The sequence below is a fragment of the Plectropomus leopardus genome, chromosome 3 (genome assembly GCF_008729295.1).
Source record: "Plectropomus leopardus isolate mb chromosome 3, YSFRI_Pleo_2.0, whole genome shotgun sequence".
Taxonomy (NCBI): Eukaryota; Metazoa; Chordata; class Actinopteri; order Perciformes; family Serranidae; genus Plectropomus; species Plectropomus leopardus.
In genome coordinates this window covers 875,447-903,373 of record NC_056465.1, presented here as the reverse complement: position 1 = coordinate 903,373, position 27,927 = coordinate 875,447, and the positions used below count along the sequence as shown (strand labels likewise).

The 27,927-nt window shown below is 40.4% G+C and overlaps 2 protein-coding genes across 2 annotated transcripts in view; one reads left to right on the top strand and one right to left on the bottom strand.

The window, feature by feature from the left end:
* Positions 1 to 8,469: 8,469 nt before the first annotated feature.
* On the top strand, positions 8,470 to 17,831 carry hyi (hydroxypyruvate isomerase). Its single transcript, XM_042483908.1, has 8 exons — positions 8,470 to 8,910; positions 9,024 to 9,135; positions 14,216 to 14,330; positions 15,309 to 15,387; positions 16,147 to 16,196; positions 16,300 to 16,369; positions 16,599 to 16,733; positions 16,815 to 17,831. The coding sequence occupies exons 1-8, from the start codon at positions 8,712 to 8,714 to the stop codon at positions 16,871 to 16,873; spliced, it is 819 nt and encodes a 272-aa protein (XP_042339842.1). The 5' UTR covers positions 8,470 to 8,711; the 3' UTR covers positions 16,874 to 17,831.
* A 576-nt stretch (positions 17,832 to 18,407) lies between these two features.
* The window catches only part of LOC121962516 (KICSTOR complex protein SZT2), an 87,026-nt gene continuing 77,506 nt past the window's right edge, over positions 18,408 to 27,927 (bottom strand). Inside the window, exons 26-29 of the mRNA XM_042512781.1 lie at positions 22,844 to 23,360; positions 22,319 to 22,429; positions 21,069 to 21,137; positions 18,408 to 20,985 (exon numbers count right to left, since the gene is read on the bottom strand). Of these exons, the coding sequence (XP_042368715.1) occupies positions 20,842 to 20,985; positions 21,069 to 21,137; positions 22,319 to 22,429; positions 22,844 to 23,360 (841 nt within the window). The 3' untranslated portion in view covers positions 18,408 to 20,841. The remainder of the gene's footprint in view (positions 20,986 to 21,068; positions 21,138 to 22,318; positions 22,430 to 22,843; positions 23,361 to 27,927) is intronic.

Below are 27,927 nucleotides of genomic sequence, written 5' to 3'. Positions count from 1 at the left end.
CTGTCTTTTTATTTTTGTTATAGTTTTCATGGTGTGCCATGGGCCTTGTGGTTGCTGAGATCTACTCTATATTTAAATAAAGACCATTTTTGAGCAAAGAACCAAAAATGGGGAGCAGGTGATAACAGGAGACTGAGATGCACTTTAATCAATTAAGTTGTCAAACTACTTTTTCTAAGGTCAAGAATGGCCTTAAAGTTTAATTCTACCATTCATCTATCTTGTCAGAGAGCAATTTATAAGATCTGAGTCCATCAGCATGTTCTACCTTGTAACACACAACCAACAATTAAAAGAAAAAAAAAACACAGAAAGGTAGATGATGTGTAGCAAGCATATTGCCTCTGACACAGGCACTGCTCATCAGTGGTTTAGGTTTTGCTTGGACTTCTCAAACAGAGCTGATAAATGAGCAGGGAGGGACGATAACACAACAGTTTGTGTGGGAGAAGCTGTGACCCTGGAGGCTGCTTCCGGGTGTGTTGACAGAACCATCTCAAGCCATTGAACTGTGGCAGGCTTGTCATCTATTGGCACTGCCACATCGCTTCTCAACAAGTAAACAAATGTCTGTTCATTCTGACGCCGCAGCTTTGCTTTGCTCAGACATTTTACAGAGCACTAATGTCCACACATCCCTGGGAGGTTGTTGTGTTCATTAAACATTCAGTTGATTACTCTCACAACAGGCCTGCTTATGGGCAAGTGGAGGGCATTCACTTTGAAACAGACTGTGTCCTCTTGTCTTTGCATGTGAAAGAAGATTAGGCATCCAGCTGATGGCTGACAGTCTGTTGGCTCTGTGCAGCGCTGCCCGGGGACAGCAGGGCCAGGCCTCCATGCTCACTGAAGCAAAATGAACACAGCCGGAGTTGTTCGCTGCGGTGCACAGCTGTAAAATATGTGTCACCAAGTCCTCAAATGGAACAAGGTGTCACTGTTCATGGGTTTCTGGTTCAGCTGCAGGTTCCAGCAGGTGGTCCAGCTCCCACCATCAGTTGACTACCACACAAGTCAGTTTAGTGGATTATTGAAAATACATGGTTCATGTACACAACTCATCTCCCAGAGTACCTGCTGTCCCAGGGCCCAGTTTTATGAGGACTCCACAAGACCTTCTTGGTGCTGAGAAAATCCAGAGTGCTCTACAGGCTCCACAGGCTGCCTTGGTGAGAAAAATCCACTGCCATTAGGCTTTAGCTAGGCCTATCACAATATTTACATTATTCACTTATCGTATGACACATGGACTTGATCTCCATCATTGTTGTAACCTAGATATTTCACATTGTGTGTACATGTTTACAGAAGAAAAAACATGTTGAGATACATTTTGCTTTCTTTTCTGGTTGCACTGCCTCTGTGCTCTCACCTATTTTCTGTGTCAGAAATTTACTATGAAACCAACGCTTAAGTCCCAAAAACTGCCGTTCCTCTAATATCCAATTGAGGCTGGCTGCAAAACAGGGTCAGTCTCTATAGATCAGTGTTAAAATGCCCAGCTTTAAAGCAGAAGGACAGGTAGGTGGAAGACCACTGATGCCGCTGTGACTGCAACTCTCAGGAGACAGTGCGAGAACCAAGATGGCAGCCCCCAGCTGCTAGACTAACCAAAACAAACTTTTCCTTAGATACGAAACTTTTCTATTCTATATCCCTACATCTACTCCTTCATTCCTTCTGGTACTTGAATTATAACACCAAATGACCTGGATCACCTCAAAGACTACATCGACGAGTGTTTCCACAGATTTTGCACATTGAACAGGAACAATGCACCACCATCCGGCAGATCCACATCCTCTCCAAACCAAGATAAAAAAAGATCCCGACCTGCTTTCGGCTACAACTCAGGTATACCACCATCCCAATCCCCAAAACCACCATATGGCACAGAGGTTAGCCACATTCTTATATCCATGGAACAGAAGCTCACCAGTCTTGACAACAGAATAGCTCTAATCGAGGTGCTGCACAGGGAATTCCAGGTTCCATGTCAAAGCCTGGAATTTAGCCAAGAACAGATTGACATTCTCACACAGTAAAACAAATCACTCCAACAGTCCATCAGCACACTCACCACAGAGTTTACCTCTGTCACCGCCGACAATGAAACAATGAAAGAAACTATTGACTTACAAGCACGCAACATGAGGGACAATCTCGTCGTCACTGGCATTCCTGAACATCCCACAGATACCCGGAAAAATCAGTGAAAGACTTATCAGTGAAACCCCACCAACGACCACCCCGTCCAATCGTCGCCAAATTTGAACACTTCAAACAAAAACAACAGGTTCAGTGTCATGGCAGGTAGCTCAAAGGAATGGACCATGGACTCAACGACTAATTTCCAAAAGAAATCATGCAATTTCACCCCATACAAAAACAGATGACGACTTTTCATTGATGGACAGTTATTCCGCGACAAGAACATAACCACCTGGCTCTTCTAACTCCCCCCCATAAAATGCTCTCCTGATGTCTTACCCCTCTAGGTCTCAGCCATGCATGCACAAACACACATATGCACACATGCACACACACACACACACACACACACACACACAAGCATATTCTATCTCACAGAACAAAATCCTCATTCATCACTACGAGAAACAATTAAACTCATAGAATCATTCATTCCAACATCTCTCTTTTATTCTATCTTCTTCCATTCCTTTATTATCAACATCTGAATTTGTGCATTTTTACAAAAACAAAACAAAACATTTCAGGCAAAAAGCTGATAAAATTGCATTTTTAAAAAGCAGAAAGCCTTTTATTTTCTTATGTTCACTTGAATTGTACAGAAATAATGCTGCAAACATAACTAGGCTGGCAACTCACTTCACCTGAACTCAAACTGCAAACAGCGGGAGGAGAGAGGGGGGGAGTCACTAGCCTGATGCTCGCTTACAATGGTGTTTTGCGGTTATTCTGAGAAACGGGCATGGGAATAAATGACCCTGCACCCTCTAGATTCACCCCTATCTGGAACAACCCTGACTACCTCACGAACAAGAAACCACTTCACTTCTGCACATGGTCAGAAAAAGGGATGATACACTTACAACACATCTTTGAGAACAATAAACTGGTTCCGTTCACCCACTTGGTCCAGGAGTACAGCATCGGGAGCAATCAATTTCTGGAAAATCTACAACTTAAATCATCAATTCGAGTGACTCTTAACATCACAGCCACCAACCTCGATCCCCTGCCATCAAGCTCAGAACTAATTAACATACCTTCAGCAAAACTCCTCTCCAAAATATATAGAATAATCTCAGAATCTGATAAAACGGGGTCCAGTACTCTGGATATCTCTGTCTCTGCTCTTTCACAAAAAATTCTCAAACAAAGTCTTCTCCTGCCCACAGTTTAAGGTCTTCATACACAATTTGTACATCACAACGTAGGAAAACTTGTGGCGGTCAGAGAAAAGTAGGTTTGAAAGCTAACAACCCAACACAGCTGGCTCAGTGCTCCTCCATAGGAAGGGAGACCCAAAAAAATCCCCATTTACTCCAATACAAACTGAGATGAGAAATTTCTGGAAATTTGCTGTCGCAAGCTTTTTCTTACATAAGTATTTGGGATACGTAGCAGATTTTTTCAGGCAAATTTGATATTTCTGCGTTCGCTACGACCTCCTTTTGCTTCCTGTTGTAATATTTTGGCTATTTGGTGAAAGGTATGGCTGTAAAATGGAGTTTGACTGGGACATTTCCATAAAATTCAACTGCCCCCTTTGAGCTGACCTAAGAGGAGAGGGGAGAGGAGGTGCACCTGGGCCATTAATTACCATGGCAACGGGCACTTACACACACACGTGTGCCATCCTGGTGTGTGCGTGACTTTTCCAATACAAAGATGCCAGTTAGTGATGCTTGGTCCACTTGTCCACTAGTCATTAAAGGTTAACTGACCCTTTATATTACCAGCATTGGCCCTTGTGGCCCCTCAGGTGGAGGGGGCCCTTAATTGTCACTTGTGGCCTCTTAGGTGTCTTTGTCTTTGTCTTTGTCTTTGTCTGTTTCTCTGTCTTTCTCATGTACTGCTCCTTGTAGAAGTACAGTAATAGAAGTACTGCTACCTTCTCTAATTCCAGAACTACAACTGCTATTACTATTATGCTGCTAATACTACTACTAATATTTCTCGTGTACTTTCTGGTCAACTGCTACCTCTGCCTACTTTAAGCTACAGAAACCATTTTAATGTCAAAATGCTAAGCTCTTCAAGGACACTTATGCCTCTCATTTTATTTTCTACACTTTATGCCTAAAATCATTTAGTGTGTGCTAATGCATGTGCGTGACTTTTCCAATACAAAGATGCCAGTTAGTGATGCCTGGTCCACTTGTCCACAAGTAATTGCTGACCCTTTATATTGCCATCATTGGCGATTGTAGCCCCTCAGGTGGAGGGGGGCCTTAATTGGCCCATGTGGCCAATTAAAAATGAGCGGTTGGCTCAGTGCAACATTTGCAACACAATTATATCGTGCAAAGGAGGGTGCACGACCAACATGTTGAAACACCGGATTAATGGTGTAGAAATAACAGAGTGCCCCGTCTTTGACACGCTGCGCCGGCCCTCCTCTAACCAGTCAGAATTAGGTAAGTAAATCAATAAATTACATCTGTCTTATGCCAAAATTGAGGCAGCAAACAAATTGTACTGCTAATATGGTGGGTCAACTCAAATATCCAGCTAACGTTAGTCTGTGTACTTTTTCATAGACAAACGACCTGACGTTATCGCTTACGTTAGCCAGGCAGTTGACCAGACACAGCGATGTGCTACTCTGTTCACCATAGCGTCCAAAGGAAAGATATCAGTGCAACAAATAGAAAGCTTCATCTACACCCAGCAAATGTGTGTTCCCCACTGCAGGAGACACTATTTGTCCAGAACGCTCACGCATACTGCCTGAGAAGGCAGATATGATCATTTTCCTCAACAAGAACTGTTTCTGATTTTCCCCTGTACCTGCTGCTAATCTGGACTGGGTTTTACAAGTTGTTCTTTTTTGTTTGTTTGAAATTCTGCACCAAGTTAGCCCATCAGTGGGAGCTCAGTAACATGTTTAAGTGCCGGCAGCATCAGACACTCTCTAACACATAAACAACAGGATATTTATAAATGTTTTTTCATGAGGTTTTCAAAAAGAAAGATCTTTTGTGAAAGTGTACTTCTGTGGAAAGAAACTTCATAACATTTATATCCAAGTACAAAGGTTTGATAATTATATAATGGTTGAAAATAGCCCTGTGAGAAATCATAGTAAAGTTCATATAATTAAAAAAATCATGGAGAAATTCAGACATTTCATCCAAAAAGAACTCTGGTTTGCGCCCTCATTAAACCATGCAACCTCTTTTTGACCCTGCCTCTTAAAAAGAATCGGAATCGAGAATCATTTGGAACTGGAATCGAAACGAGAAATTGGAATCGGAACCGGAATCGTTCAAATTCAAACGATGCCCAACCCTATTCCAGTTAGTAATCAATGATCCACTTGTGGCCCCTCAGGTGGAGGGGGTCCTTTATTGGCCCTTGTGGCCACTTAAAGATGCCAGTAAGTAATTAATGGCCATTAATTTGCCCTTGTGCCTTGTGGCCCTGTGTGAAAGTGTGGCTATGCCCCTCCTCCTCCTCACATACATTATTGGCCCCTCAGCGGCAGGCACCCTTCAAAATTTCTGCCAAAATGTTCTAGTTTCCCTTCTACACTCTCTCCCTAGATTTAACATTTAAACACTTAAACACCCCACCACGTTATCTTCCAAATCACTTACTATTTACACAGACACACACACGCACATGCACCCACTCTCTCTCTCTCTCTCACACACACACACACACACACACACAGCCTTTCAACACCCTCAACATCGCATGTGACAGTACACCCTTGGTTCCTGCTTGTTTTTGTTTTTTGTTGTTGTTGTTTAATTGTTTTTTTCCTGTCTTTGCCGTCCTAAGTGTATACACGCAATATCATGTTTTCCACATAATGTTGTGTTCGTCATGTCTTCACCTATTCCGTAGTGTACCGCATCACTAGATAAAAAAATAAATAAATAAATAAAAAAGAATTAAATAAATATTTTCACATCCTGGTTAAAAAAACAAAACAAAACAGCAGCAACAACAACAAAAGTTTTGGTCTCTTTAGCTAATTTCAATATTCATGACAAGTGAGTTTTAATGTAATGCTGCTGCTGTTTACATTTTAATATGGCCTAAAGTTTAAACATATTTCAGTGAAGGGCTGTTTGAGTGACAGGCTGTCTGTGAGGCGTTGCTTCAGTCTGTGAGTCAGATCCAGCCCTCACTCCATGGGATTTTTCCATTGGATTTTCAATCATTGTAGAAAATAAGCTGTGTGGTAAACCAACGTTTAGACACCGGTTTGGCAGCAGCGCGAATCTGACTTAGCATGGCTGTCTCACCTGGGACCAGACAGCCAGGTTTGAATTGGGGGGGCACCAACAACATACACAGACACACAGACACACAGACACAGATACAGACACACACACACACACAAACACACACACACACACACAAACTCATGCACACACACGCAGAGTGGATAGACAAAACTTTCAATTCAATTCATCAATTCAAAGTGCCCTCTTGGCATGTAAGCAGTGTTGGTGCTTGTCCTAGGCAATATGGGACTATGACGCCATCCTGAGGGGGTGCCAAAATTTTGCTCAGAAAAAAAGTTCAAGTGATTCATCATAGTCTAAACTGCGCAACAGGCAAGTTTTTATCACTATTCTAGTGCACTAGGCAAGTCAAGTGGACGACAGAGGACCTGTTTACACCCAGCTATCAGCCACAAAGTCAGTGGAATATATAAAAGAGTATGTGGGTACAGATGACCTCAGCCCAAGGCCCTGAAGGGGTCAGTGGTGCTGCAGTGGTTGTGATGAGCGGTCCAATTAACATTAACCTCTAAACAGCTCAAGATCTGGTCCTGACATTTACAGAATTTTCTACTTGTCTGCGCTCCAAACATGAGATCACTTTATAAATATCAACCCCTTTACTACACTATGCAAAAGGAAAAATTAAGAATAATAAAACACATAATCAATTATCCATCTCAAACACAATATGTCCTGAGACCACTTTTTTACAGGCGCTACTGGCAAAATGGGACACCTTCAATGCTAAAATGGGACAACTTATATTACGATATAATATTGAAGAAGAGAAGTCATTAAAAAATGTATTGTCTTCGAATAAAACATAGAATAACCCTTTACAACAACTTTTATCCTTCTTTGCAATGTACTTTTAGGTAATTTCCATGCTTGAGCCAGCAGATGCAGCTTTGGTGCTTGCCCTGCCTCTGACTGACTTGAAACTCCAAAACTGTCCCTGTGATCCCGTCTTCACTGGTTGTACCTCTTTTCTTGCCTTATCCTTGCTGTTGCTTCTCTTTTCCTTTACTTGTTCCCTTCCCTATGTCTGCCATTGCCTCTGAAATGTAAATGAATTTGGGTGTTGTTAAACTATATTCTTATGTGTTTACTTAATTAACTAGTTATTTAAAACATTTCTATATGTAATATGTATAAACAATGCTATACATCTCAGTTCTACTGTCTAAGAGTTACTGCCTTTGTCCTTTCTAGGGTAGAATAGCCAGCTAGAGCTTTTTTTGAATTAGGCTTGCTAAAACACGACAAAGCTAGCCCTTTGCTTAGCTCCAGCAAGCTAGCTGACATATTTAGAAAAAATATATTTGATAAAATTTATAAAAATGATTTATCTGAATATAGCAAGTGTTTTATGATTCTCAAAAAAAAACAGTAGACAATTGGCAAAATGGGACACTATCAAAATAAGCATTTTACAAAAAGGGGAAAGGATTTTGAAATTGATTCATGGTATTTCTGGTACACAATTATATGCCATTGCAAAATATACTGGAATGAAAAATCTGGGTGACCTATTTTTCCTGATCATATACCTGTTGAGCAATGCATAGATACCGGTATCGAGTTATTTTGTGTATTCATTGAAAATATAAATCATTGCAAAGCTTAATTGTCCCATTTTGCCGATACTCACTCTACTTTTTTTGGTTGCAATGCTACATATTTACTAGATTTTAAATAACTGCGCTTGATCCTTTCAATAAGTTTTATTTCATTGTGCTCTAAACTTTTTTGTATGAAATCTGGACCCTGTGGCTGCACCAGTTTGGAACCACTGATGTATTAAAAGCATCATGCACAAGGTGACAGCGCATTACATCGCATCTCATCATTATATTATCTGTAGATCCATTTACATGACGCCAAAAAGTAAGTACTGTGAGAATAAATTGTGTGAATACAGAAACATAATATGGAGGTTCGGCATTTTATGTCACGCAACGCAAAAAAAAAATCGTCATCTGACCCTCGGAGAGTCCCGTAGTCATGCCACTCGGTGAAAGACTTCCGTGTAGGAGACACCGATGTTAGCTGCTTCTTCCATGGTACATCCATGGTTTCTTCGCTCAAAGTAAAGAAATTCTAAAACATATTTACCTCTCATTGAGCTCCTCCAGGAGCCTCCTCTCTCCTCTGTCCTCCAGGAGGAGGTCCTTTCACTGAGGAGAAAAGAGGCGAGTAAGCAGAAGTTTGATCAGCAGCCGGACTAACTGACCGTGAGGTCGTTGCCCCCCAAACCACACGATGGCTCCTCTAAAGTTCTGTGCGAACATCTCCTGGCTGTTCACGGAGCTTCCAGACTTCAGCCAGCGGATCTACGCGGCGGCCTCAGCCGGCTTCCAGGCGGTGGAGGCGGCATGGCTCTACGACTGCGACCTGCAGGAGCTGCAGAGAGCCAGGGAGGCCACAGGACTGGAGGTGGTCCTCATCAACACCCCGCCAGGTAACTCAGAACCAGCATGGGGCACACACTGAGGTTCAGCCTGCAGCCGCTCAGGCCGAGCGCACAGTCACGTTAAGTGGCTGTGCTGATGAGGAGGTGGCTGTGTGTTGCAGGAGATGCAAAGGGAGGTGAACTCGGTCTGGGAGCAGTTCCAGGCAGACAGGAGGAGTTCAGACAGGCTCTGGATCAGGCTCTGAAGTACGCACGAGCTCTGGATTGTAAGAGGTGAGACCTGGCAGAGGAGGGGGGGGGGGGGCCTTTGCCTTTGCCTTTGCCTTTAACAGCAGGTGTGTGTAAACAAATGCAGCACTAGTGGACAAAAGTCTCATTCTCATCACACAAAATAAAAGGCAAGCTAATTAGCTGCAGGTCAAAGCGAGCTGACTGAGGAATCCTCACCTAAAGTTAGTGGATTGTGGGCAAAACACAGTCAGCACCAACAAGAATTATATTTGGCTGAATCCAAAAGTCCACTCTCCGCACTTCAGTCATACTGTGATGTATTTATGCAATTACACCACTTGCACACTGCCAACCTCAGTGCTCAATCTAGATTTTTTTCTAGTTTGTGTTTTTTAATGTAGTTGCTTACATTATTGTTTAAAATGTGGCCAATATCAGACTCCAGTATAAACTGGTCATGGCCCTGATGTGACCCCACTGCCCAGTGGAACAACACGTCACAAAACAGGCACGGGCAGTCGGTGAATGAGTCAAAGGGTGAGTCACACGCAATGTCAGAGTGATTGGGCATCAAGGAGAAAAAAAGGATGCAGACAGACAGACAGATGGAGTTCTCTTCATTTCATAAAAGGATGTTGATTGAGAGTGACATAAAATTGGTATTTAATTCTGTATCTGATTTAGAACCATGTATGACAGTTCCCCAAATATGATTTGAAAGATCAGATTCCATGTGATTTGTGTTATTCACACTGTCATCAAACAATCACATCTGGGTCACATAGGGGGGGAAATCTGATTCAGGCCCCTTGGGCCTGCAGTGTGAATGTAGTGTTAGGCTAGTTTGAGATTCTGCGCCTCTTCTGAAAGCGGAGATCAGGCAGTAGCAAGCGCAGGTGACACATCTATGGTCAAGTTGGACAGTTTCTCGACAGTTTCCAGCAGCCCTGTGTCTGTACAGGAAGTCACAGGTTGACCTGCATCCTTTAATTTTTCTATTTTGATTTAATTTAACTATTATCAGACCCAATTATCAGTTTGTTTGCCGTCTCCAGTTCTGACTCAGTAGCCTATTAAATGCTTTACAGGCGATCAGTAATATCCTTTTTGGGGTTCAACCTTGATATGACATTAATTCTCATGTAATTCGGCATCATATCATTTTGCTACTGGATAGAAATCAGCTGAGCAGACCTCAAACTACAGCAACACATTGAAAACATGCAAGTGAAACACACAACAGCTTTCAATGCACATCAGTCAGATACTGTGGAGACTTCACATCCGTACAGATATTATTCCTCACGTCACACCAAGTCTTTGTGTTGCTACATACTTTAATAAGTAGCTCCAACCATTTGCAGCATTTCAGTGTTTATATGACAATCGACTACATATAGTTTATGATCTGTGACTAGTCTTTGACTGCAAAACATCACAGTTAGCCACAGTATGTGTTCTGTTAACAGAATAACCCTTCAAATGAGACAAATAAAGCACAGTTTCTCAAATTCAATTAAAATATAAAGTTTGTATAAAACATCATAATTTGAGTCAACAGCTCCATTAAATGCACACACACAAATTGGCTGTCACAGCTGTCAATCATGATGAAAAATAAAATCAAATAACTCATTATACCAAATTGATCATAAAAATTATCATTTGACCAAACATCGGGGTGATAAGAAGTACCTTTAGTGACAGAAACCATCTTTGCGAAGAATGTATTTGGCGTGTACTTGTTTGTGTAGTTTGGCCTATGTCCCATTCACTAACATGGAGGGGCAGGCTCTATGACCTATAGTGCAGACAGACACTAGGGGGCGATCCAGATTGAAAAGTTACACTTTGAGGGAACTGTCATGTTCATCTTTATATACCGTCTATGCTTTAGATTATCATTGTTCACTTGCATGACATCAGAGCAAGTCCTGATGAGGTCAACAAATCTAACCCTCATGCATTTTGCAGCAATCGATTCTGCACAGGACTGGCTCATCTCAAAGGAGCCTAAAGTCATCACGTTAAGTGAGGGTGAGGGCAACACTCAAACGGCTGTAGCTCAGACGTAGGGCGGGTTGTCCTCTAATCGAATTGTCAGTGGTTCGATCCCCGGCTCCTCCAGTCAACATGTTGAAGTATCCTTGGGCAAGATACTGAACCTCAAATTGCTCCCAATGCTGCATCATTGGATTGTGAGTGTGTGATTGATTACTGAGTAGCAGGTGGCACCTTGTACGGTTGCCTCGATCACCGGTGTGAATCTGTGTGGAAAGGTGAATGTGGCATGTAGTGTAAAAGTGCTTTAAGTGGTCAATAAGACTAGAAAAGTGCTATACAAGTACAGTCCATTTACCATTTACCATTTACAGCAGGGGTCGGCAAGTAAGTTTGGCCTCGGGCCATTTTTTTTCTAAGCAATTAGATGCCAGAACATAATCGAAGGCTAATTTAAGAAATTGATTGATACAAAAAAATGCAACTAAAATTTGCGACAGATTGCCTTATAGGCCACGCATGTGTGGGATTTGCAGAGAATGGATAAAATAACTCAAGAAATAACAGAGGACATGGATAGGACCGTTACGAATTAAATCATGAATTTCATTTATAGAATTGAGTCATGAAATGCTCTTAATGAGCTTGTTTTTATTTCCCCTTTTCATATTTTGATTAATAAACATGTAGCAGCCTATCATTTTAATTTTGAAAATGACTGCTTCTTTTTTACACACAGAACATCACCACTTGGACTGACCATGTAGGAGCCTAACCTATCCTAATAATTATTTGATATTGGTTTATCCTCAGAAGTATTTCTTGGTATCTGTGACCCCACTCCTCACTTACAATATTTCATTTTTTTAAATTGTTTGTGTGCTGAAGGTACAACATAACGCTGTGTGCAGAGTGAAGTTAGCTAAACATTTAACAACATCAGAAACATCAGAAAGTCTAAAGAGGAGAGCTGACAGTGAAAATAGGATATTCATTGAAGAATGGAAAGGCAAGTATGCGTTCATCCTACTTGGTTTCGTGGTTGCAAAGCCGGTGTGTCTTATCTGCAGTGCAGCTGTCGCTATGTGCAAAGAATATAATATTAGATGGCGAGTCAATGGATGGTATCATTGCCTCCGTGAAACAGGTGCCCCTTTCTGCAAGGTCTGCTACTTGACGCATAGACGCGCTGTTGAATGCTGTGCACAGAGTTATTATCAATGTCTCAGCCAGGCCAATTACTTTTAGTGCATAACTCAGGGTAATCTATGTAGTGTGTATTTTTACAGTAATTAGCTATTCGTCAGATAGTTGCATCACTGTGTCATAAGTAAACTAAATTACCTTTGTTCTCATTCACACGTGTGACGCCGTGGCCCATAGTCACATAAGTAAAATAATGTTTGAATGATTTACTGAACTGCTGCTATTTTTTTCATACCACACATCGAATGTCGCTATTTCATCACCAGGCGCTGTCTACTACAATGCAGCCCGCGGTGTCTGTCTCTGTCATTCACTTTCACTCTCAACATGTAGAAAAATATGATCAGCATTCTTCAGACGGGGGTAGATTCTCTATTTTGATATTACAGCCTATTTGTGGGAGTGTCTGTCTGTATTGTAAAAAATAAAATAGAATCATATTATCAAAATAATCTGGCAGATATTATTGCTGGAGGGCCAATGTTGGCCCGCAGGCCGGACGTTGCCGACCACTGATTTACACAGTCGCCTACAAAGTGATCGTTGCTGTCATATTCTGCCTGCTCATCTGTCCATGCAGATAACAAGATAAAAATGTAGAATTTACAAACAAAAAAATCACACATTACTGTACAACATATCGGCTACACATATTGTGATACAGAAAAGTTTGTAAATAAAGGTACTAAATAATTTGGTGTTACTGATATTGGAAGAAGCTCTTCTAATGTTTTCATTCACTTTTCTCCACCTTTATATTTGGTATTACACTACACAGTTTTTAGCCTATAGGGTCAGCTGCATTAATAAAATGCATTTTGATTAACTGTACAGTGTACACTTCTACATATTTCTGTGTCATGATGTTGTAGAATATTATTTTCAGCCAACACAATTCAAGAAACATTTTATAACAGTAGTTGGCATTTGGAAAAATTAGTGTGTCATGTCTATATTACTGTGAACTGTGGTAATTAAACCTGCGAAGTCTGGCAAAGTCTGCATCCCGAGCAAACTCTCTGGAAAACAGAAAGACCACTTGAGACACCTTGTAGACTGGATCAGTTGTGAACGACCTGTGAACGACCTGCCATGTCCATGAGTCTGCAAGTGCAGGGGAGTCTGGACATTTGTATGCAGCCTTCAGCCCCCCTCCCCTCCACAAGCAGGTATAATGCTGTGCTTGTGGAGTGCTCCTGATCTTGTAAGGTGGTGTTCGATGGGTTGCAGCCGGACTGCAGAGCGCTGCTTCTGGTGGAACTGTCCCTCTAGGCTTTTCCAGTCAAACAAAACAAAAAATGGTGGTTTGTTCATCTTGTATGGTGCCTGACTTTAGTGGATTGTAACATGCCAGGTATTGAATTAATGTGCAGATTCATTGTTGAAAGTGAGAACAAACTATGTTGTGGATGTCAGTTTTTGAACCAGGACAAAGGCCAAAATGTGGCTTGCAACAGATCAGGTAAGACTTGTTGCTTTTAGCTTGAGACAATTTCCAAAAAACACACATCGGTGTGAAAAAATCATGACTGTGGGAAACTGAGTCCATCCATGCTGTTTTTCCCACTGAGAATAAAACACTGAGGGTAAGGTTAAAGGAAATGCCTGTTTAAGATACACTACGGATCAAATGACCTGTGGAGTCTAGTGATCCCAACAATCTAGAGAAATTGGAGTCACCTGTGCTCAATTTCATGTGCCAGAGGTAGATATATGGAGAAAAATAATACAGTAAAATTATAAAACAGAGTAAAGCACCTGAAATAAAAATCTATATTCTGTCTTTAAGACTTTTGTGTTTTGTAATGAGAAACAGTCTTAATGCAAGAATCCATATAGTTACAAAAGGATATAAAGCAGGTATTTAACTTTACATGTTTGTATTTGTGTATGCCTATTGTCATGAATTTATCAGGATCCACCTGATGGCTGGGAGGGTTCCCGTGGACTCACACAGAACAGTGGTTGCCGAGGAAATGGAGTCCATCTTTGTGCAGAATCTAAACTACGCTGCTGATATCCTCTCAAAGGTTGGTGGCCTTTTCCGTCCAACAGAACAACTCTAGCAGAGTGAAACTGGATTTCTGCAGAACTTCAGTGGGATACTGCTAGGGGTGGGTGATATATTAAATATACTTGCAGCCTGATCCACGAGATATATAAAATGACTGTATTGTGAATATCATGTATAAAAAGTCAAGTTGTTTTGTAAGCCACCAGCATGAGAAGCTTTTGCAGAGCTCCAGACTGTGAATATTTATTCACATTTTGCAACTGTGGAGCACTACCATGACTTGCAAATACTATTAATATCTGAACTGGAGAGCTGTTAGTTTGTTTCCAGCTTAAAGAGAATAAATAACCAGGTTTAATGGTGCTGTGCTATCAGTCTAACTCAATGAGTGGTAGTGGTGTTAGTGAGAGCAAGTGAGGCATGTGTTTGTATTTGCAGAGCTCTGATTGCAACTATTTAATCACATTTAAGTAAGATTAAAAAAAAAAGTATTATTTAAAAAGAATTCAACTGACATTTGCAGGAATTTGGTATGCTGCAAGATGTATACCATACAATACACCACATGAATAAGAAACATAAGCCTCTGGGGGAAAAGCATTCATGAGTACCAGTTACTAATGTGTGCTTTTGATGACATTATTCATGCACATGAATGAATGTTTAACAATACTGGAATATTTTAGTTGTTTAATCTGCAAAATATGAAGTGCGTACACACAACTGTCCGAAACCAAATCACAGCTTGTTACAAAATGAGTAAGCTTTCCCAAACAGTGTCAGTGTCAGGGTGTTAATGTAATATCATAATCCTGTTTGATGCACCTGTCTGCGGTGTAGTGTTACTGCACATGGATGATAAATCTCACATTGGTTAAATTAGATGAGGTTAACATCACTTAACCCTCCGTAAATAGTTTATAATAAAACTGTGATTTTGTTGATGGAGTGCAGTTACAGCCTCCTGATGAATGTCATGAAATGTTTCTCACAGGAAGGAATCACTGGTTTGATTGAACCAATCAACACAAGGATTACAGATCCCAGGTATTTTCTGGACTCCCCTCATCAGGGTAAGACACTGTGTACCAGTGAGACGATCTGGTCACACACTCCTGACTGCTGACATGTTACCGCTGTCCAGCAAACAAGCAAAAAAAAAGCACAGCTATCTCACAAGGAAATGACTCTGGTAGAAGTTAAAGTTACATACTAGAACATTACTGAGTAAAAGTCTTGAAGTGTCTGATATTAACTGTACTTAAGTATCAAAACCTTAAAAATGAAGCCTACATCACGCCTAAAGAAAAACATTATTTTTCTTTAGGTGCCCCCTCCCCCAATCTAGAATTTCAACGGAAACACCCCTTACGTGATCAGAAATGGAATAGAATAGATTCAGATAGAACAAGGTTTGTCATGTTAATGCTGTACTGTATGAAACATTACATTATGCAAACACTGGACAGCAAGCAGACAAAAACATCCCCCCATGGCTCAGCGTGAGCAGCCGTAGATGGATACAGTCTGACTGCTTCTTTATGTAATTATGGCGTGTTACAAAAGATTTATGTTATAAAAGTAATCACACTGTGAGAAAAAGAAATCATCTGTAGAATCAAAACTTTGATGAATGGATAATGGCTGTATAATGGAATGGTAACTGTCTGAATTGTTATGGAATCTTGGAAGTGCTGAGAGATTCTCACCCCAAGTAGTTAGTGTGTGTTTGTGTCTTTCTACCACTTCCACCACCACCTGGAAAACACACCTCTTGTCTGCCTACCTGCCATGACCTTTGCTTTAGCTCATTCCTGTTTTTGTGTCTGCAGCGGCTGCAATCCTGGAGAAGGTTGGGAAGCCAAACATCAAGCTGCAAATGGTGGGTGCTTTGGAAATTTGTCTTCACTGGAAAATAAATAAATAAATAAATACAAATAAATAGGATGAAACTCTTGACTTAACAGATGTCTCAACTGTTTTAGGATGTCTTTCACTGGCAAATCATGGATGGAAACCTGACACAAAACATACACAAGTATTTCCCCATAATTGGTGAGTCAGTGTTGCTGAAGTTGAATGCTAAAGACTTAATCTGCATAGCTATATAATAACTTGATAATATGTCAGTGTTGAATAAAGGGTAACATTTTATAGCCAGCACCCTATTTCAGAGGGCAGGTTTGTGAAAACTCTGAGTTAGTTAGCTGCGTGTCAGTGTCATGATGTTAAGACGCGTGCTGTTGAGCACAGAGCATGAGAGTGACAGGATTTTGTGTCTCAGGCCACGTTCAGGTCGCTCAGGTTCCAGGCAGGAATGAGCCTGACAGTGCTGGAGAGCTCAACTACAGCTACCTGTTCGATACTCTGGAAAAGCTCGACTATCAGGGATACATCGGCTGTGAATACAAGCCGCTATGTGAGTCCGCTTTTTAGTTTGATTAGAAATGGAAAGCAGCCAGAAAACCCCCATTTTTCTGATCCTCTCTATTCACTATAGGTTCCACAAAAGAGGGTCTGGGCTGGCTCAAAGATTACTGCACACACAGCAAGTCATGAGCTCAGTGGTCCAGTCACACAACTGTTTGTGTTTCAAGTGATGTGCCCAATGGAAGGCTTGATCTACTCAAATACAACTTCACTACAAATACTTTTACTCAGAGGAACACTCTTCTTTTTCCTTTCCTTTGAACAGATTCCAGAGGCACGACTACATTTTCAATCTAAGAATGAATGGAAGTACTTGCCATAATCTATGTTCAGGGTTCCCACGGTCATGTAAACCTTGGGAAAGTCATGAAATTTCAAAACCTTGTTCTCCAAGTCTTGAAAAGTCATGGTATTAGTAAAAATCATTTAAAGTTTTGGAAAAGTCATAGCGGGAAATGTAGTTTCTGTAGCTGTTGGTGTACCAGAGCTCTAATATGTGTCGGTTTGTAATCTTATTTACCTTCATGAAAGTTTCATTTTTCTGTTGTTTCTCCTGTTGTGTTTGGAAAACACTGGGCAAGTGGGACAAGAAGAGAAAGATTGTCAACAAGAATCCTTGAAAAGTCATTGAAAAGTTTTGAAATTCTGTTAATGCGTGGGAACCCTGTATATTCTAGTGTTTGAATGACAAGCTGCTGTCTAAATGCCATGATTAAACAACCAGTGATTCTATTAGTTTATTTCTCTAGTATTCCCTGCTTACTTTGAAATGGTACATTTTTACTGTACAGATTTCATTTGATTGTATTACTATTATTATCAAGTGTTTTACTGAGAAAAATGAATTGTGATAATTACAACTGAAGGATGTTGATGAACGCTCTATAACTTGTTCCTATTTGTTCAGCAATGTTAAGAACAAGATGTGTGTTGGTGTTTGGAACTGAGACGTAAACGAAACTTTAGCAGGAAAGCTAATGTGGGCTGTGTTTAAACTCAGAGGCCCTTGTGTTGTGGTGCAGAGATACCCAGCTGTATTCTCACAAAGTCAGGTGGCACCATCATTAAACAAAAAATATGAAATATACCTTTCTCCCTGCTGGTTTCCATTTCTTTTTTCTTGAAGAACACAGGATGCATGATTTACAAGGCAGATGTGTACTACTAGCTGTTGTATGCCTCCACGCACCAGCCCGGTTCCACTTACAGTTTACATCCATGTCTGTGAAAACATGGATGCTTCACACACATCTTCCGCCCAGCAGCACTAAAGAGCTCTACAATCAGCAAAGTTTACAGATAAGAGTCAACAATTCAGTATCTGACCAAATGTCTCCTCTTCTGTTCCTGAGATATGATGCTGAGTAATGGCCAGAAAGGTGTTTTTGCAAAACATTGTATCACAGTTGACCTTTGACCCCTTGGATATAAAATGTCAGCACTTCACCATTATATCCTATTTTATAATTTTACTGACGGACGGACAGACAACATAATGCCTCTGGCCAGGGAGGCATTATAATGCAGTTTAATTTCAGCTGGCCAGCTGCAAAGAGCAGAAAAATCCAGACTTGTGTCAAATTATCAGTCAATGGAAAAGATGGTTCAGTTATCCATGTGAGACAAACGGGGCACAGGGCCGTATTTATCAGAATGCCATCTGCCAACATTTATTGAATAGTTTTTCCCTCTAATTATAAGCAAAGAGAATCCATCTCAAATACCCACGTACCATACTTCACGCTCATGAAAAACCACTGGAAACATTGTTTATCCTACTGCTTTATCCAGCATTTCACACACTGTATTAAGTGTTGTGTATATACATAATATACATTATACAGTTGGAGACAGTGCAATGTTTATATTACAGTCAGAATGCTAAAGGCTAACTTGTCACAGTTCACATTTTGCATGATGAATATTATCCAGTGTTCCACATTCACATTGAGCTCTCGGAGCAGTGACAACGGTGCTCCACATTTCTTCATTTTATATCCACAAATAAGCTTAAACATTTGGTTTCCTTCAGTAAAGTGTGTCAAGATCTAAGGCTGCTGAGGGTCTACAAGTGGTATACAAGTCAAACTTGTCATTTTGAACATGCTTTGGAAACACTCGGATCTGATGACATGTGGCATGCTATTATGCAAATCATCAAAGTTAATATGACCCATTCTCTTTATTATGAAAGGCAATTTTTGTTAAATTTCTCCAAACCGATTCAGGCACCCACACTGCATGACATCAGGAGTGTGTTTCCAAACATGTGTGCAGAGCTGATGGAACCACAACAGTGTCACTGATAGGTCATTGGATTAAAAAAAACAAAACAAAACAAAACAGAAAGGCACTTGAGGGCAGCAGATATGGCAGTGGTGTTTAAGTAACATGTTTGACACTATGGAAGATTGAACAGAAAAGCCGTCTCACTGCACACTGACGTCTCAGCTGTGTCTCACTCACAGGAAACACTGATGTGGTCCAAAGAGCTCACAAAATGCTATCAGAAGGCACCCAATCCAACATACTAAAGACCGATGAGTGAAGCTGTGAAGCACGAAAGGTGTGCAGTTCCACAGCCAGAAGGGCTTGTTGTTGGTTGAAAATGACTGCCTTGTGTTGAATCTAAAGAGCAGTTCAGGTGTTTCTCAGTCAAAGATGGGGGGAGAGAAAAATAGCAGTGTCTTCTTCACTGAAAAAAACGAAATGTCTCCTTCACCATCATATCATGTGTCAGAGCACAGTCCTTCCAGATCCTGATCCAGATCCACCTGCTCATGATAAGACAATAGAAAGATGGACAAATGTCATTTATTCTGCACTCTCATCTGCTCACAATGTCACAGTGGCAATGTGTAACGTCACACATGGACCAGAGTCAGATAAACAGCAGAAAGCAGCATGGACAGAGGTCTGTGAAAACTGTAACCCTGCCCTATTTACTTCTCCTTGTGCACCTCTCGCTGACTCAGTCTCTCTTTCAAACTGTGTGCAGACTTATTTGGAGTAATGCTTAGAAAAAGACAGTCGATAATTTCTACGAAAGAGAGAGGGTAATTAGCGTCAGCGTGTCATTTCATCTAATATTTGACCACGCTCAATGCTGATCGAAGCCGAAGACAATAAAAACCTGTGTCTACTGCAGCCTTTTGACCCAGGTGTGAATGCCGACTGTATGCATTTCATTAGACAAATGTTTGTGGGTGTTAGCAGGTTTTTTGTGCAGTGGGAAGGAGGTTTTAGCCAGTCAATCAATTTCATTACTGTAAAAGTAAGAAGGGTTTTCCCCTGGTATTGATTAGTGAAGGTGGGTGATGCTGTGTCTCCTCTACTTTTAAATTGTTTTAAAACTAATTTTCCCCTTAAAACAACTTCACTCATTATTCTGTTGCCTTTTTTTGTCTAAAGCCAGGCAGACACTGAGCAGATTGAACCCAATATTAACCCCAAATGGTCACCCATGACTAATTTCAGAATTGGCCAACTTTTTTGCTTGTTACTTGTTATTTGACGTTCAGTTTCAGGATGGGGGTCTTCCATGGAAAGTCTAAAAGAAGGAAAGGTCATCATGAGTCAGTGACAGCGTTAAACGAGCCAGACTTTGATGTCACTTATACTGAAGTCAAGGGGGTGATCAAATCATAATATAACCCATCATATCTTTCTTGTTTCTACTTTGAAAAATCCTTTTTATCCTACTTTATTATGTAGTGCTTACTGCTGTTTTTTATCAAACTTTGTGTGTTTGTTTTCCTGCTGTGTTTGGGCTATCATGATGTTACATAAGCTATCTTGGAGCAAACAGTGTCAGAGATGCAGCTGTTGGACAGAGCCATAATCTGTTTGGAGATCAAAAGCAAGGAAAAATACCGTGCATATCTAGATAAAAATCATCAGTAAGCATCATGTAATGTGCGTTTTTTAATCAGATTGAAGGATTTTACAGTCAAAGTTCAAACGACAAAGATATGACGGTGATAGTGGGATTTGCTCGCCCCAGCTTCCCAAATGAATTCATCTGAATGTTGTCTTCTGTATTTTTCTAATGTTGCTTCCTGTATCCATGTGTGAATGGAGGGCAGCCCAGATCAGCTCTATAACAGTCCAGTCCAGAGGTTGTAGCAGGCGGTGTTGATGACAGACTCCAGGTGATGATACATGGACACCAGCTGTGGAGGAGGGCTACTGCTGGCCTGCTGCTGCGATGGCAGCGGCTCTCGAAACACAACCTTTAGGCTCTGGGACAAAGAGCAAACATTACTGAGATGTTTGCACAACTACAACATAAGAGTATATTATTCACACCAATATATAAACTCACTGTTTTTCCAGCTTGGCCGTCCAGAAATACCAAAACAAAGCAGTCAGTGAACTTCTGGTTCAGAACAGCCTGAAGACGGAGATGGCAGACATGGATAGAGATTAGATGGACATTTAAAAGTTAAGTTATCCTGTTTTATCTTCTTCATGATGTTAAACATAAAGGAAACACTTTTTTAAAGACAAGAAAAAGGTCAGATGTTAAAATACTGACAGTGAGGTGGAGCAAACAGTAGCAAAGTGTGGAGAGCTTCTGACTCCACAGCTGTTTCTTCCCCTTAATTCCTTTTTGAAATTTTTCTTTTCTTCAATCCTGCCATGTTCCTCAAGACAGGAACAATGGGCTCTCCTGGATAACTTAAGTACTGTCAACTATTGTCAAAAATCTTATATGCAGAGTCAAACCAACAGTGAATGTATCTACTAACAAATATGGGGTGTACCAAAGGCTGATAACAGCAATATAACTTGGTCTTCTGACCATGTACACACACACACACACACACACACACACACACACACACACACACACACACACACACACAAACGCAAAGTCAGAGACAGACTGTGTGGAAACCAAAGGCTACACATTCCAATTTCTAAAGCACAACAGCATAGTGATGTAAAGTACAAATAATTTGACTGGCACAAAATACTACACTTCCCATGAGCCTCAGTGGAGAGACCTCAGCCAGAACTACTACATAACAGTTCTAACACACAAAAAGCTTTGTTGTTTGGCACCAACGCTTCCCACAGTGAACTGATCCAAAATGATCCTAACAGTTTCAAAAATGTATTAAAATTTTACATTTAACAAAAATATAACACATTATATATAAACAATATAGAGGGAAATGAGGGAGAGGTTAGAGGTGAGAGGTCAGGCTGTGGTCACAGCTTGTCAGTTTTTAGAAATGAGGCATATTCTTTTAATCTGCAGCATTCTCACTGACTAACTGAATGAACAGTCTCATAAACTCTGAAGTATTCCATACTGACCCCCTCAAGATAAAGAACAACCCCTCCTGGGGCCTGTTTTACATTTAAACACTGCTCTTTGAATATAATGGCTGTTCCAGTGTTTGACTTCATGCAGACACCAGGTAGATGCTGAGGCTGACTTGGTGGTTCCACTACAGTTACACTAAAAAGCTAAGAACAGCAGCAATGATCCTTCTCTGCTCCATCAGTCAGGGTTGTTTGTGGCCATGCTTCATCTGCTCTCAGAGGAACACAACAGCTGCTCACCAGATACTGGATGCCGTTGTCATCGAAGTGTCTGCAGCTCTGAGGGAAACGGTTCAGTAGGACTTTGATCAGACTCTGGTACCAGGTTGGACTCATGGTCAGGAAGCAGTCCTGCAGCAACACATCACACATTGCAATTACAACAACCTGTGTGTCTCTCTGTCTGTCTGTCATCATGAACTGGATCTGCAGATAGGGTTTCTGTCTGCTTTAGCTGCACATTTAATTCAAGTTAAATATTACAGTAAGCTCACTGTTTAATACTGTCTGTGGACATATGTTGACACAGTTACCAGGACAAAATAAATTGCTGTAGGTGTGAATGTGAGTGTGATTGGTTATCTATCAGTGTGTACCCTGCCTCTTGCACACCGACAGCTTTGATTGGCTTTAGCGTATATGGATTTGCTTTCATTGCTCTCTAGTCCCACTGTTTACACATTTTAGTTGCTATTTCATCTGCAGTGCTGAATCACAGGGACAGTGGATGAAAAGTAAAAATCAAAGGCCTCAGAGGTATCTTACAAGCTGTGGGTCAATCTCTCCCACTGAACGGCTCTGCACGGCCTCCAGCAGCTCCTCCAGCTCGCTGAACGACAGCTTGGTCAGCTTCAGTTTGTCCAGGGCCAAGTGCTCTCCGTGGAACAGCCTCCTCCACAGATTATCCCTGCGGCAGTGACCCATGGCCTGCTCCACACTCACCTGGATCTGTTTGCGGGCCGACATCACCTCGTTGTTGAGTAGAGGGAACAGAGGGGAGGGGTAGAGGAGCCCCTGAGCCTCTGCTCCACCCCCAGCCAGAGGGTAAAATTCGTTGCCGTCGCTGGGAGTTGAGGCAGCCACAGTTTCAGACGGCGTTTCCTCCCAGAGGTCCTGCTCAGCACCTCGTGAACTGTAGGCCTCTGCCCGATCTGGGGGGAGCCGGCCACTGAGCTCACCAGGCTCACGGTGGATCTGAGGAAGCTTCTTGAAACGGCGCATGTCAGCAGTGAGGCGGGGGAAGAGCTCTCTCTGACTGGTCATAATCACATAGAACCGCAACCTACACACACAGGTAGAGGAGAATTTAGAAAGGCATTCATTGCTCAGTGTTCTCTTAGAAAATCAGCTCCCACAACAAACACTTGGAGGCAAACACCAGCACGCCAATTTTCCATGAAGCACCGGCCACTTGCTTTCAGCACTCATGTTTGCACTCATTGCAAATCTTTACAAACCTAACTGAAAGGGTCTCTATCAAAAATAGAGTATTTCATTAAATCTTACAGTTTAATGATACCTCTTCCTTCACACATATACTCAGATACAGTTTAAAAACTACTGAAACAATCTAAAATTCCAATTATAAAACACACGATAAAGATATGGTATGATTTTATAACAAATTTAAAAGAGCAGCATGTGTTATCATAATATAGTCCGATACAGAGTTATCAATTCTTTGTACCAGGAAAAACAGATGCAACATTTAAATTATGGGACTGTAAGGAACTTAAAATGATCCAGGGCCTTCATTTGACAGATTTATTTACCATGATGTCTTTTGAAGAGCTGAGGCACAACTGCAACCTTTATTACAAACATTTCTTGAAGTATCCCCAGATAACAAAAATTGTTAAAGCAAATCAAAACAATGCACTTACCAGACCTCTACACACCCTTAGAAAAAAATAATGATAAAAGAGAACTTGAAAAAGGGTATTATATCAGGCTTTAATAATTTTCTGACACTTTACTCAACCTAAAATTCACAGTGTCAGTTGAATGCCTGGAAGGGAAACTTGGAATCCAAAATTTCGGATGAAAAGTGTAACACAGCTTGTGCTGATGCTCATACTAAATCTATAAATACATGCCTTAATTTAATACAGTATAAATGATTAATGTGGACTTTTGGTAAATGGACTGTATTTGTATAGCGCTTTTCTAGTCTTATTGACCACTCAAAGCACTTTCAGAATACATTGTCACATTCACCCATTTACACACAAATTCACACACTGGTGGTCAAAGCTACCATACAAGGTGCCACCTACAACTCTGTTATCATTCACACACCCTCACACTCTGATGATGCTGCATCAGGAGCAATTTGGGGTTCAGTATCTTGCCCAAGGATACTTCAACATGTTGCCCGGAGGAGCTGGGGATCGAACTGCTGACCCTCCGATTAGAGGACGACCCACTCTACCTTTGAGTCACAGCCGCCCCATCATTTATGTGACACTGGTAGAATTAAATCAATACAACATAAAATACCAGACATATGCACAAAATATACTGACACAGAGGAACATTGTTTCACTGTATGTGGCAGTGTAGATGGATTAAAATGTTCTGTGAAGAGATAAGAGTAATAACTGAGAAGATTATTTCTAAAAGAATCTCACTGAAATCTAAGCTTGTCTTGTTGGTCTTATATCCAGAGAAACATAACTACAGTATAAACGAGCCAATATTCAGATACCTCGGCTAGCTTTATGCCAAAAAAACATATTTCACTTTTATGGAAACACTTTGACAGACCAAGCATGAATCAGTGAATAAGAATATATTATTCAGCCTTCCATTACAAAGGATAACTTACATATTAAAGACAGCATACACTGAAGAATATATGATAATATATAGTCCCTTTATCAATTATGTTAAGGATTTAGATTTATTAAATTATCAAATGAATGACTAATTTCTGTTGGCAAGCTGGTTTTTCTTTAAAATACTTTAAAACCTTTTAACTTTAAATACATTTTGTAATAATTAATATACTCAATTTTATATAGATAATATAAAACAGAAGGAGTAGTCTTTTTTTAAATTTTCTCTCTCTCTCTCCCTCTCTTTCTTCTGTATTAAGATAGTATTTTATGTTATGCTCGACATTATATGATTGTAAAAAGCTGTATTTTGCAGTATGGAAAATCTAAATAAAATATTGTGGGGGAAAAACAACCATCTTTATAGGATCATTTTTTTTGGAGAGACGTGGTCAATAAATTTAATTAGGGCACTCCAGTGAGTATAGAATTTCTCTGTAGAGCCTCTTAGAGTAAATTTTACTTTTTCCAATTTAAGCAAAGACATAATGTCTTGTAACTTGTAACAGAAGAGAATTTTCCTGCGAGCAATTAGGGAGGTGAAGGCAATTATATTGGATTGAACAGGCATTATTCTCATATTGTCTATAGGTCTGCCGAACAATCCTATAGGCATTATTCTCATATTGTCTATAGGTCTGCCGAACAATCCTATACGTGGAGATGGGCATATTTTATTTTCAGATTTTTTTCAACAGTATCAAAAAAGGAATACCAGAAACTTAACAACTCTGGGCATGACCAGAACATATAAGTTGAATTGCATGGTGCTTGGGAGCATCTATCACAGTTTTCATTTACATCTGTTAGGTAGAATTTAGCCAGCTTAGTTTTACAGTAATGAAGCCTATGGACAACCTTAAATTGAATTAGGTTCAACCTGTTGCAGCTAGAAGATGAATTAACATTTTCCAGGGCACTTTTCCAGAATTTATCAGAGAAAGTTATTTGGAGTTCTTTTTCCCATTCTGTCCTCAGTTTATTTATAGCCAAGTCATCTATTGGCACCGGGAGATCATAAAGAGAAGAAATATGACCTTTGGGCAGAGAACCTGCTTTGATTAATAAGTTGACACCGTTGGAGATGGGCATCTGAAGGAATGGGTGGGGGGGGGGGGGTCTTTTTTCAAAAGTTTCTTAACTGGAAATAATGGAAAAAAAGTCTAACTGGTTCAAACGAACAAAGAGATAATACCATCAATTGTAGTAAACACAGACTTAGGTAAGAAAAGAGGTAAACATTGAAAAATATACAAGTATCTAGGCAAAATATTCATCTTAACTGTCTGTATTCTGCCCGTGAGAGAAAGTGGTAAATGATTCCACCTCTGTAAGTCCATCTTGATTAAGGCTGTAAGCTCAGACAGATTTTTTTCCAGTAATTCGCTGAAGGAGTGTGTGATTTGGATACCCAAATATTTAAAAGCTGAGTTGGAGTTCTTGAATGGTATTAGCGATGATGATATCTCCCCAAAGCTAATTGATTAAGATGGAGACTTTCGCTTTTTTCTAGATTTAATTTGTATCCTGAGATCTTGCTAAAAGATTTCAGTATAGAGATTGCATAAGGGATACTAATTATAGGATCTCTCAGGAATAAAAGGAGGTCATCTGCATATAACAAAACTTTATGTTCTGTATCCCATCTCTGGATTCCTTTCAGTTGTTTTTCAGCTTTAAAGGCTATTGATAACGGCTCTATAGCTATTGAGAAAAGTAGTGGGGAGAGGGGGCATCCCTGGCGTGTACCACGGGTTAACAGGAAAAAATCTGATCTTTGAGTGTCAGAGCAGATACTTGCGCAGGGAGATGATTATAATAATTTGATTCAAGAGATGAAGGTGGAGCGACACCGAACTTTTCTAGACAAGAAAACGGGTAAGGCCATTCGACTCGATCGAAGGCTCTCTCCACGTCAAGAGATACAACTAGTTCGGGTTCATTCAGAGCTGACGAGGTGTGAATGAAATTTAGGAGCCTACGAAGGAGTGTCTGCTTTTTATGAAACCTGTCTGGTCTTCTGATATGATTGACATTATGACTGAGTCTAGACGATGAGCAAATACCTTTGCCAAAATTTTAAAATCTACTGGTAGGAGTGAGATCGGAAGGTATGAAGCGCAGTTGAGAGGGTCTTTGCCTTTTTTAAAGATTAGAGATATTGAGACCTGTGCGAGAGTAGGCAGTAGCAGTCTTAAGTCAGCGGATTCATTAAACACTTCCAATAACCGTGGGGCTAATTGGTTTGAAAATTTCTTTAGAATTTAGTTGGGAATCCATCAGGTCCCGGAGACTTACCGCTTTGCATGGATAATATTGCTTCTTTTATCTTGCATATTTGTAAGGGAGCAACGCGTATCTGTTTATCACTTACTGAAATCTTAGGCATATTTAATTTGTCAAATGACTTTAAAACAGTATTATTATTGAGGATTTGATGTAGTAGTCTTACCTCTAATAAAAGCCTTTAAAGTTTCCCATAGTAGAAGTGCCAAGGAGTCTTCACTTTGGTTGGTCTCATTAAAAAAAAAATCAAGTGATTCAGAAATATATTTACAGAAATTAATGTCAGAGAGTAAAAGAGGGTTTAGACCCCAGAATCTGAATCCCTTTGGTTTCGAGTCAAATTGTAGATCAAGGATCACAGTTGCATGATCCAATATGGTTATTGGGGTGTCATGAGTGTCAACAATTATTGGAATAAGTGATTTATCTATAATAAAATAATCTATGCGTGAAAAGGAACGACGTGGATGTGAGAAAAAAGAATACTGTCTTGTAGATGGATTATGGAATATCCAGGGGTTAATGTAATCGTACTGAGACATAAAGGCAGATAGGGTTTGGGCCATGTAGAAAGGCGCTGTTGTTTTGTTGCTGGATCTGTCAAGAGTTGGATCTATAACGCAGTTAAAGTCACCTCCTAATAAGAGTAAGAGCTAGTTGAGATTTGGGGTGGACATCAGCAATAATTTCATTAAGTTCTGGTTGTGCCAATTCAGGGCATAAACA